Genomic DNA, 12,855 nt, shown 5'->3' with positions numbered 1-12,855 from the left:
ATTACCAAGCTCATGGGACAGATAAAGAAACAGAGCCTCATAGGTTACAGGACTCAAGTTCCCTGGATAAACAGTGTTGAAATTGGGACCTTTACGTGCGTCGTCTGTTGTCAAGCCCTCTACCCTTTCCACTGAACTGGGTTGTTGGTCTCAAATCCAGTTGCCTGTGAGTGACAGCCCAGATTTCACTAGCTCAGGTTCCCATAGAAAAGCCTTCCTCAAGTCACAACTCAGAGCTCCTCCTTTGGCTTCCTGAAGGATCCAAGTAAGACCCTCATGATCCTACTCTCCAAATATACTCCTGCTCTTTACAAATCAAATTAGGAAAAAATCAGACTGTACATAAGTCGCTTCTGTCCTTCACAGGGGAACCTCCTCTCAGAAACTCCTGGAGGGTGTCCTCACCCAAACGTACTCAGACATAAAAAGTCAGAAAACAGGATATCCAACCCGGCTGAGAGGAGAAGGCAATTCCCAGGAAGGGAAGGGGGAAGGGTGAGTTTGGGATTGCAACTGTGCTACAGGCCTGAAGGACAGCTACTTCAGACTTGAGGGGATCAGAAGAGTCAAGGAGAGAGTTCTCCAAGAAGATGAAACTTAAAAAATACCAGATGCTTTTAAACATATTAAGAGGAGATTCAGACAATTAGGAAGAGGTGGGTTTTGCATTAGCAACAGCTGAATAGAAAAATAAACCAGGGGGAAAAAAGATAACTATGAACTCCAGGGAAAACAACAGGCTGGCAGAAAAGGAAAGGTGATCAGTTTATTACTATGTGACTCAACTCTGCTACTTTTTACACTGAACACCAATCTCATTGAAGTTACACAGAACTGTATTAGAATAACTAAAGGATGGGAAAGGTTCACATGCAATGGGGACAGGGCAGTAGTGGGGTGAGAAATAATTCCCATAGCATGGAGTCAATATCATGCCTGAAATTGAAAAGATAATTCAAAAAGTGTATTATTTAGAGACACGGGACCATGCAGCTCTCTTTGTTCTCCTCCTGCTTGCCATGGTGCCTGGCTGAGTAGGTACTCAATATTTACTGAGTATTTCAGTTTACACACTGAAACATTAAACAAATTTAATATTTACTCAGCCAAAATAGCAGCCCAGGAGCCCTGCCTCTATCTATTTCACTCTACCTTCTTGGCCTCACCCAGCGTCATGGAGATTCACCAGAAATCTCTGCATTACTTGGCTTCTTTTCACTGTGTCCCAGCAAGCAGTGGCTTAGACAGCCTTGTATCTCCTCATGTATTTAAGAAGGAAAAGGAGAAGATAAGAGGGGAGTGGAGATGGTCTTTTCATCATCCATACTTGGGAAGGTGAGCTGGTAGGCCATCCCTGACATGAAGGAGCTGCTTAAACACAAATTGGATTAACAGGACAGGATTAGAGACTCCTGGAAGGTATTATATACTTATAAACTGCTCTGCCAAAGTGCCTCTTGTTTTCATTACAAGCCCACACTCCACAGAACCAGTCAAATGAAATATGGAATTGGTCAGTTACTAAAAAAAGAAATAAAATGAAACATATAAAATGAAGTGACTAAGCTTTAATAATGTCAAGAAAGTTGAATTAGGCAATAAGAGTTCAGTTTAGCAAAACCATAACTAGATCATTTGAAATCAGAGTTTTAACATGGTAAGAAGTAAACATTAAAATGGTCTCTATCTCCTCCATCAAGAGGAGTAATATTCAACAAGAAATATGATTAAAAGGTGATTTCAAGAAAGGAAAAAGAATAAGAGCTACATTAGAAGTTTCAGACTTATCTGGACATTTCAAATGAATTTAAGTCACCAGGTTTAAATGCACTAAAATCCTAAGAGACCGGAAGCATTTGCAGATGTGAATACGATGCTTCTGTCGGTAATCTTTGAGAAACTGCAGAGTATACACAGGTGACAAAAGATAAAGAGAAGCCAAGGTACTAACTTTCAGAGAAAGGAGGAAAAGATTATGCGATATGAGCTATGTAATATCCCATCATTTCATGGCAAATAGATGGGGAAACAGTGGAAACAGTGTCAGACTTTATTTTTCTGGGCTCCAAAATCACTGCAGATGGTGACTGCAGCCATGAAATTAAGAGACGCTTACTCCTTGGAAGGAAAGTTATGACCAACCTAGATAGCATATTAAAAAGCAGAGACATTACTTTGCCAACAAAGATTCGTCTAGTCAAGGCTATGGTTTTTCCAGTGGTCATGTATGGATGTGAGAGTTGGACTGTGAAGAAAGCTGAGTGCCAAAGAATTGATGCTTTTGAACTGTGGTGTTGGAGAAGACTCTTGAGAGTTCCTTGGACTGCAAGGAGATCCAACCAGTCCATTCTGAAGGAGATCAGTCCTGGGTGTTCATTGGAAGGACTGATGCTAAAGCTGAAACTCCAATACTTTGGCCACCTGATGCGAAGAGCTGACTCATTGGAAAAGACCCTGATGCTGGGAGGGATTGGGGGCAGGAGGAGAAGGGGACGACAGAGGATGAGATGGCTGGATGGCATCACGGACTTGATGGACCTGAGTTTGAGTGAACTCCAGGAGTTGGTGATGGACAGGGAGGCCTGGCGTGCTGCGATTCATGGGGTCGCAAAGAGTCAGACACGACTGAGTGACTGAACTGAACTGAACTGAATACACCAACAAGTGAACTTGAGGCTGATTCCTGGCAAAAATTCAGGAGGTTCAAATCTTGGTTCTGCCGTTTAATGGCACTGTGTCCCTGGACCCTGGACAAAACTTTGATACAAGGAGTAAACAAGGTAACTAAAGTGTTTATTATAGCACCCCTTACATTCTCAGGACATGGCAGCCATTACCACTTTTGTATCTCCAGCACTTCCAGGTGAAGGCGGTAACGACGAGGTAGTACTGACAGGGGTTCTTCAAGATCGAGTCTCATCTACCTAAACTCATTTTTCTGGAGAGATGGAGGTACAGGGAGAGAGAAGGCATTGCTAGACCATGTAGATCAATGGAGTCTGCATCTTGAAATGCATTACGTAAAAATCTCTTGTCTATTATTGTGAAAAGACTGGATTTTAAGAGAATTAGGTGACTGAATAACCATATTCACAGGACTCATTCATGAACCTGACCTCTCCATGCTTCAGCTTCCTTATACGTGCTGTGCTTAGTCACTCAGGCGTGTTTAACTCTTTGCAACCCCATGGACTGTAGCCCGCCAGGCTCCTCTGTCCATGGAATTCTCCAGGCAAGAATACTGGAGGGGGTTGCCATTCTCTTCTCCAGGGGATCTTCCTGACGCAGGGACTGAACCTGAGTCTCCTGTGTCTTCTGCATTGCAGGTAGATTCTTTACCTGCTGAGCCATTAGGGAAGCCTTCCTTATCTGTATATGGAGTGTAACAGTAGTAACTCAATGGGATGTTACGCAAGTTGAAACCTTAAGAACAGTGCTTAGCATTCAGTCACTATATAAATGTTTGTTAAGGGACTTCCCTGGTGGTCCAGTGGTTAAGGCCCTGCACTTCCAATGCAGGGGGTACAGGTTCAATTCCTGGTCGGGAAAATAAGATTCCACATTCTGCCTGGTATGGCCAAAAAAAAAAAATGTAATAAACTTGAACAGAAGTTTCTAGTGGCATGCTTGCATAGCACTTGGCTCCAACCTCTTCAACATCTCTATCAGAAACTTGTCAAATTTTTGTACAGTGTGCTGGTCAAGTTCTCAGATAACATAAATGTTGGACGAGGAAATCAAAACTCAAAAAGACATTGACAGGCTGGGGCTATGAAATGAAATATATGAGATAAAATTAAGTCCTGGGTAGAAATTTTAAGGGAAAAAACATGTTTTACAAGCACTGGCTGGCTTGCCAGAACTCTCTGTGAATCAGAAAGGGAAATTTGGTTGACTGCAAGCTCAGCACATGTATAACTGTGTCTGGCAGTCAACACAAATTTTAGGTGCACTGAGAGCTGCAGTGTTCTGACTGTCCGGACATCTTCACCAAGATGGTGGGCACAATTTGCCCTAAACTCTTCTCCCCCCGCCCCTCCTTAGCTTCCTCCTAAGTAGTGGCTCCAGGTATTAGGATGCGCTTCAGAACACACATTAACAGTAAGCAAACATGAAGCAGGAACGAACCATATTTCCAACTTATCTGGGTAGCAGGAAACATCCTCGGGTGGGAATGGGAAGATAGCCTCAAGGTTCGTGAAGAAATAAAATTAGAAGTTTATCAGAGCACCAAATGGCTCACTGTGCTACATGCTAAAATAAATTTCCCTCTAATCATGATTACTACAGGATTTATCTAATCTATTTCCTATAGGAAATCAAACCACTCGAGGGCATTTTATCAAACTTATTCCTTGTTATAATCCCTGTCCCTGACAAAAGAAGATTTTTGTCATCCCACGGTACAGATAAGAAATTGAGGCAAAGAAGTAGAGTGAATTGCCCTGGGTCACAAAGAACTAGAATTACAATTTAGTATCTAATCTTAGAGTGCGCTATGTGAGTTTTGGAAGGGAGAATACTGGAATCATATTACATCCTTCAAGAAAAGCCCTATTTACCTTAATCTGTGGGAGAAAGAAGATTAATTGTATTTTCCTTGGTGCATGCCAAAGATGTTGGGTAGACGCTTTAGACTCCACATGTTTATTCTAATCCTTTACCATATACCTGTAAAGCTTTGGTTTCACCATTAGAAAGATGCTGGAAACTAACTTTAAAAGAAAATAAGGCCACTACTGGTTTGCTAGAATCTCCAGGGAAAGCAATTAATCAAAAAAGTTGTATAGGACAAGCATGCTATTTCAGATCACCAAGGAAAAGAAACCATCCACATAGATAAAATTTCAGATGGCCAGCTCCTCTGCGCCTCCAGCCCCACAGTCTATTCCCAGCCCAACCTCACTGTCTAGGGACTGGACAGAGGAAGGTCGAGGGAAAACATGTTTTTAATTTAAAAAGTTCCGTGCCAACGTCAGTTATTATAATGATTTATGTATTTTACCCAATTATTTGAACAAATCTGTGTTCATTATAAAAACCTAGAAAATGAAGATAAGCAAACCAAAATGAAACAAAAGGCATTCATCATGTTACCAGCCAGCAAGAACCTTTTGTATCTGTTTACAAACTGGGTATTTTTTAAGATGCATTTCTCTGATCAGGCCATGAGAAAATCAGCTAGAAGCTGCAAGTTTGAAGTTCTGTGTGTAGATGCCCTTTAATTATGGAGGGAAAACAGTGTCTTATCCATTGAAGACTATTTGTTATTGGCACTTGTCCCGGAAGAGATAAGGTCACTCACTACACTCTTTACCTGGCAGTAAAAAGACATAAATTCCTAATTTCATCTTATTGATCTGAAAAATTCATACCACAAGTCTAGGATTAACTGATTTACTTAAACCAGCAAATATCACAGCCGAAACAGATTGAGAATCAAATTCTCTTTCTTTTTAAGCATATATCTCTATCTATACACACACACACATAATCATATATACTGAAGATCACAGTTTTTAAATATATTCTGGCTGGATTCCTCCTGTCTCTTGGAGAAAAGAACCATACACATTCAGAACCCATACAAGGGCTAGTCAAGAATATATCGCATGCTGATATATTGTTCTTAGTTGCTCAGTCATGTTCGACTCTTTGCAACCTCAAAGACTGTAGCCCACCAGCTCCTCTGTCCATGCCAGCCAAGAATACAGGAGCAGATTGCCATTTCCTTCTCCAGGGGATCTTCCTGACCCAGGGATCAAACCTGGGTCTTTTGCATTGCAGGTGGATTCTTTACTGTCTGAGCCACCAGGGAAGCCCATGAATATATTAGTAATCAGTAAACAGTGAATATGGTAGACTCTTTCCAAATAGTGAGCAATGCTACCAAATTTCAAGGCATTTCTTTTTTCCGCCATAAGGAAAAATCATGCCGTTACCTTTTTGTTCACAGCTACACCATCCTCACAGTCGAGCACTGCACAGTCTACATTCAGGGAGGGAATCTTGTTTATCTTCTTTTCATCATTGCCAGGTACGTAGAGCACAGCCCTCCGGGGGATGTACTTGTGGCTAGGTGAGGAACTGCATCCAAGCCTGGACACCTCAGCTGCCAGGGACGCTTTCCTGCAGGAGACATAATTCAAGTTAGTCCAGAATAGAATTTACTTACAGACTTTTGAAAGACCTTATTTGAATGCAAAATTAAAAGAGAAAACATGGATAATTTTTTAGAATTACCGCAGAACATAATCACACATAATGACTAGGAAGATAATAATAGAAATAATCAAGAAACAGAATGTCATTTTGGCTGAGGTCTAAAAAATATATAACATGGTTTACTGACACAACCTTCTGAGAAAAGAAGGAGGGTGTACCTCTTATTGGAAAAATCCTTCCAGTATTAATATACTGTCTGGGTAGCATCCATGGGGAAAAAGTAAGCAAATTTATATGCAAAAGCTCGCAAAGAGTAAAACTACCTACAATTATATGAAAGTAAAAAGTAGAAAATAAACAATCTAGGGACTTCTCTGGCAGTCCAGTGGCTAAGACTCCACAGTCCCAATGCAGGGGGTCTGGGTTCCATCCCTTGTCAGGGAACTAGATCCCACACGCCGCAACTGGAATAATCCCACAGCCCACAGCAAAAATTGAAAATCCCAAGAGTGGCAAGTAAGACCTGGAACTGCCAAAATAAATAAATATTTTGAAAAAGGAAAGAGAAAGTAAACTATACATGTAAGCAAAATCTATGGCTCTCTCCCTGATAATGAATCTTTTTAAGTAGACAAGTGATTTGCCTTCAATTTTAACAACAAAGAGGAATAGCTGCTTCTTAAGTCAGTAGAAAGGTGAATAAGAAAAGACCATTACTAATAATAGCTCTATAATTATGGTCAACTTGACTGCTGAAAACCTCAGATTCTTCACGTGTAAAAGTAATACTCATGTTGCAGTTTGTTGAGAAAATTAAGTTATGGGAAATAAAGTACAAGAACGGATCAGTTAGAGCCTGGGGGTTATCGGTTTGATGTGGTTGTGGGTGTGGCAGGCATAGCAGCCATTGCCACTGCTCTTCCTGGAAAAATTCCAGCTCCAGCAGCCTGCCTGCTTGGAAATTCTGCTCTCTCCCTGCTTCTCTACTGTACTAAGTTTAGCCTCCTGCGGAAATGAGAGGCATTGGCTGAAAGCTCCTGCAGCTCACTGCAGCCCTTGCCCCTAACCTGGTCTGAGTTTGGTCCTGTGGACAAACCATGTTTTAGCCCATAATACATGGCAAGGGAAGATGAAAGCAGCTTTCACCAAGACCAGTTAGATCATTTGAGGTACCCTGTGTAAAGGGCTTTCCTGGTGGCTCAGTGGTAAAGAATCCACCTGCCAATGCAAGAGACCTGGGTCAGGAAGATCCCCTGGAGAAGGAAACAGCAACCCACTAAGTATTCTCGCCTGGGAAATCCCATGGACAGAGAAGACTAGCAGGCTACAGCCCATAGGGTCGCAAAAGCAACCTAACAACAAGAATTCTGTGTAAAATGAAAATGCAGAGCCCTTGTTCAAAACGTATGTGGAATTTCAAGATAGAAACAGAAGACCATCACATGAAGCACCAGACCCTTCTAAGCATAGGGCCTCTGTGACCACACAGGTCACTCATCCATGAAACTAGCCCTGCTCATAAGAGAGCTATACGTCATGCAAATCCCGGTCAAGGAAAGGTTAAAGCCCCAGCAAACTTGGGAACACCCTAATGTGTTACTCCCCAGGGTAAGCAGTATCATCCTTTTAAAAGTATGTCAGCTGTACTCTCCATGAAAGCTCTTGACATTTGGTAGTTATCCGAAGTTAATTCCATCAAATATTTTATACAGTTGTAACATTTTGTCATATTAGTGTAGCTTGTGACAATGTATACCAAGAAAAATCAGCATCTCCTTGGTGGCCCATCAGTTTTGTGAGGGCCCCCTTATTCGCTTTTTTCAGTTCAGTTCAGTCACTCAGTCGTGTCCAACTCTTTGTGACCCCATGAATTGCAGCACGCCAGGCCTCCCTGTCCATCACCATCTCCCGGAGTTCACTCAAACTCATGTCCATCAAGTCAGTGATGCCATCCAGCCATCTCATCCTCTGTTGTCCCCTTTTCCTCCTGCCCCCAACCCCTCCCAGCATCAGAGTCTTTACCAATGAGTCAACTCTTCCCATGAGGTGGCCAAAGTACTGGAGTTTCAGCTTTAGCATCAGTCCTTCCAAAGAAATCCCAGGGCTGATCTTCTTCAGAATGGACTGGCTGGATCTCCTTGCAGTCCAAGGGACTCTCAAGAGTCTTCTCCAACACCACAGTTCAAAAGCATCAATTCTTTGGCGCTCAGCCTTCTTTACAGTCCAACTCTCACATCCATACCTGACCACTGGAAAAACCGTAGCCTTGACTAGATGGACCTTTGTTGGCAAAGTAATGCCGCTTTTTTAGCAGATCTTAATAAAACTTGAGTCTGAGTCTTATTTTTCTATAACATAAGCATTGTGCTAAGTGAGGTATGGTGACAAATAGATGGATTTTAAAAGTGTATGTGTATTACAAGAAGAATTGATGCTTTTGAACTGTGTTGTTGGAGAAGACTCTTGGGAGTCCCTTGGACTGCAAGGAGATCAAACCAGTCAAACCTAAAGGAAATCAACCCTGAATATCCATTGGAAGGACTGATGCTGTAGCTCCAATACTTTGGCCACCTGATGCGAAGAGCTGACTCATTGGAAAAGATCCTGATGCTGGGAAAGATGGAGGGCAGGAGGAGAAAGGGGTGACAGAGGATGAGATGGTTGCATGGCATCATCAACTCTATGGACATGAGTTTGAACAAACTCTGGGGATAGTGAAGGACAGGGAAGCCTGGCATGTTGCAGTCCATGGATTGCAAAGAGTTAGACATGACTGAATGACTAAACAACAACAAAATTACAAGACATTTTATTTAATATTTGATATAGATATTTTATATATCTAATCTAGTATATTTAATATAAAATATACCAGATAATTGAAGAATTCTAAAAGTATCCATCATCATTTCATATTGATTGACATATCTGGCTTATCTTTAAAAAGAGAAGATATAATGATGTAATAGCAACAACCATGTTTTACTTATTCATACTGGAAACCAGAATTCGCAACATATACATTTCCTTTAAAATGGCAAAAAATACAATCAAAAGAGATAAAATTTTCATTTACCAGGAAATTCTTAGGGCATTTATCATGAGGATTTATTGTAACTGCATGCGCAAAAGCCAAAGAGACCTTCATTTCGTGAAAACTGAGATTTCCTCCATGTGAAATAGCTTTTGACTGCCAATGTGGATCCAGTCACTGTGGTCTCCAAGCCACACCACCTGAATGTAAAAGCCTGAGCCACACAGACATTGCTGACAGGTCACACCACCATCACATGTTAAACATCCTTAGGGCAAATCATTCTTAGGATGTTCATATGATGTGTAATTTTTATTTTTTTTTTTTTTATTTTTTTTTTTTCAGCCTGAAATAAGTCTTCATTTATTGACTACTTACAGTACAGCGATTTCATCTTAGCTGGTATTCAAAGATGGTTATGATTTAAGTGAGAGAAGGCATAATCTCTCTTTCAGATACCACCTCTCAGAAATCTGGGCTAATTCAACTTTAAGAACTAGAATTGCATCTCCTGGTAACCACGTGACAGTTGTCACCCTGAGAAGGGGAACAAGGCAAAGAAACTATACAGAACTTTGATTCTCCTACACAGGTTCACATAAAGTTAGTTTATTAATGACTACAATTTGAAGCCAGCCATTTTGATCCAGTATTTAAATAACAAGCTGTTTAATATTAAAGCAGAAGATACTGCCACAATGTGACAGAAATACAGCTTTACCCATAAACCTTTCACACAATTATACATTAAATGCTATTTTTATTTAAGCAAGGCACCCCTACTTGTTCTAAAATATGGGATGTGCTACCCCACTGAAAAAGCAAATGAGGAGACTTTGTAATTTTTAAAACAGATAACCATTAAAAAAAATCTTCTGCCACTGCTCAAGGTGTTTCTGGTTTCCCAGATAAAGACTCCTATGATCACTGAAACATTGTTTTCCTCTTATCCCTGCTCAAACACTGTCAACAGCTCCCCATTACCTACAGGATTCAGCTCAGTCTCAGCTGAAGCCCTTTTCTGAATTTATATCCCAGGCTGCAACTATCTACCCTAGGAAAATAAGGTTATGACTGTCTCCACAATATGCTGTATTATTTCCATTGTACCTGTGTTTCTGCTGGAAGTTTACTTGAAACTTATGGATCCTTCCAGCTTAGCTCAGGGTCCACCTGACTGTGGAGCCTTTTCTGACCATTCATTTTGAAACTCTCGCAAGTTCAAAAACAGTGTTTATCATTGGTAACCAAACCAGAATCAGCAAAGGACTGGCTCTGTCATCATGGCTGAAGTTAATCAAGAGGCACGTGCTTTCTGGAAAGCCAATGGATGCTACAAACCAAGAGATTTAAAAAAGGTTCCTGCTTCTGATCCAGTAATTTCAAGTAACTCAACCCAATTCCTTCTGGGAATTGCTGTAGGTTAAATTCTTGTGTCCCTCACTCCAAAATTCATATGTTGAAACATAATCCCCAATATGATGGAAGGGGGGGCTTTTGGGGGGCGATTAGCTATGAAGGAGAGAACATAGGTGGTTAGTGCCCTTATAAAAGAGACACCAGAAAGCTCCCAAGCTGGCTCTGCCATGGGAGGACATAGTGAAAAGACTGCCATCCACGAACCAGGAAGTACATTCTTGTCAGACACTGACTCTTCCAGAGCGTTGAACTTGGACTCCCCAGGCTCTAAAACTGTGAGAAATAAATTTCTGTTGCTTATAAGCCACCCAGTCTACGGCAGTTTGTTACAGCAGCCCAAATGAATTAAGACAGAAGATTATTTTTTAAAATGATCAGAAATAAAACTAGATATATATAATATTAAGAACTGAAAACAATCTTTAGGTCCATCAGCAGGATAAATTATGATACCTACAACCAATGACATATTAATGCCATCATTAAAAATTGTGTTAAAAACGTTTAATGTTATATGAAGATTGTTCTTTTTATAAACAGAAAATATAACATTATATATGCAATAACATCTCAACTTTATAAAAAAAATGCAAAGAAAAATATCTGAAAGGAAGTACATCAAAATGTTCTTAGGGATGCCTCTGAACTGTAGAGTTTGGGATTAAGATTTCTCTGCTTCTACACACTCTTTTCCTATTTTGCCCATTTAAAGCATCACTTTATTTTTCTTACACAAATTTATTTTCTTAAATCTTTATTTACTTCTGGTTGCACCGGGCTTTCATTGATTTCCACAGGCTTTCTCCATCTGTGGTGAGCAGGGGCTACTCTCTAGCTGCAGTGCCTGGGCTCCTCATTACAGTGGCTTCTCTTGTTGAGGAGCACGGACTCAGTTGTGAGGCACAGGCTTAATTGCCCTGTAGCATGTGGCATCTTCCTAGGCCAGGGATCAAACCTGTGTCCCCTGCATTGGCAGGTGGGTTCTTATCCACTGTACCACCAGGTAAGTCCAACCATCACTCTTTTCTAAAAAAATCCTTTTATAATAGGCTTGAAGTAAAGTGAAATGAAAGTCGCTCAGTCGTGTCCAACTCATTTGCAGTCCCACGGACTGTAGCCTGCCAGGCCCTTCTGTCCTTGGGAGTTCCCAGGCGAGAATACTGGAGTGGTTTACCATTCCCTTCTCCGGGGGATCTTCCCAATCCAAGATCAAACCCGGTCTCCCATATTGCTGGTGGATTCTTTACCACCTAAGCCACCAGGAAAGCCTTAAAACAAACCAGTAAAATCACGTAAGAGGTTTCAAGTGGCAGCATAATATTGCGGAAAGTGTAAGGACCACCTATATGAAATTGCTGACGTCTGACCTTTTGGGCCACCACAAATGCTAATTCTGTGTGGTTCAAGCCCATATTGTGACTGGCAGTCAGAAGAGAGGGTGAGAAGCACCATAATGGCTGCCCCATACAGGGGAGAGTCAAGTAGTATGTTCGTGCATAGCTACTATGATGATCTGACACCTGTCATCCCTGGGTGGTGCTGGTCAGCACAGCCACAGGTCAGGAATCTGGTTGGATGACAGAAATCCTCAGTTAGATCACAAGCTTGCTGATGGAAGGGCAGTCTTAGGTCTCCCCACCCTTGCTTAGCACAGGGCCTTGCTTACAAGAGGCACACAACTCTGTTACCTCATTACCCACCCCAGAGAAGGCAATGGCAACCCACTCCGGTACTCTTGCCTGGAAAATCCCATGGACGGAGGAGCCTGGAAGGCTGCAGTCCATGGGGTCGCTGAGAATCAGACACGACTGAGCAACTTCACTTTCACTTTTCACTTTCATGCATTGGAGAAGGAAATGGCAACCCACTCCAGTATTCTTGCCTGGAGAATCCCAGGGACAGGGGAGCCTGGTGGGCTGCCGTCTATGGGGTCGCACAGAGGCGGACACGACTGAAGCGACTTAGCAGCAGCAGCAGCAGCATTACCCACCCAAATCCAGCTCTCCAGGAAGTGGGACTGATCTGTGACCACACTGTCCTTACTCTTCTTGGGCAAGAGTCAAGCTTAAGTGTCGATCACAGGTAAGAGGCCGTTTTTTATTTCCTCTCTCCTTTGCCATTCTGGAAGCTTTAACCCAAGCCATGGACTGTTGCTTCTTCTCCTCTGTTTACTCCTTTTTATAAATACAGCGGATGTCCTCATTTGGGACCTTCTTCACCTTTACTTCGAAGACCGT

General features: G+C 41.7%; 1 protein-coding gene across 20 annotated transcripts in view; it reads right to left on the bottom strand.

Annotated features, from left to right (window-relative positions):
* Nucleotides 1-12,855, bottom strand: part of CLYBL (citramalyl-CoA lyase) — a 257,987-nt gene that overhangs the window by 122,910 nt on the left and 122,222 nt on the right. For all 20 annotated transcript variants that reach the window (XR_015138435.1, XR_015138434.1, XM_086330434.1 and 17 more), the window contains one exon: nucleotides 5,943-6,129. Coding sequence is in view for 14 of the 20 variants with exons in the window: in XM_086330434.1 (XP_086186560.1) it covers nucleotides 5,943-6,129 (187 nt within the window). In the remaining 6 variants the exon portion in view is untranslated. The remainder of the gene's footprint in view (nucleotides 1-5,942; nucleotides 6,130-12,855) is intronic.

Source organism: Bos grunniens, chromosome 12 (genome assembly GCF_055505025.1).
Source record: "Bos grunniens cultivar Pamir isolate PY7600 chromosome 12, Bosgru_T2T1.0, whole genome shotgun sequence".
NCBI lineage: Eukaryota > Metazoa > Chordata > Mammalia > Artiodactyla > Bovidae > Bos > Bos grunniens.
This window is presented reverse-complemented; position numbering and strand designations above follow the sequence as displayed.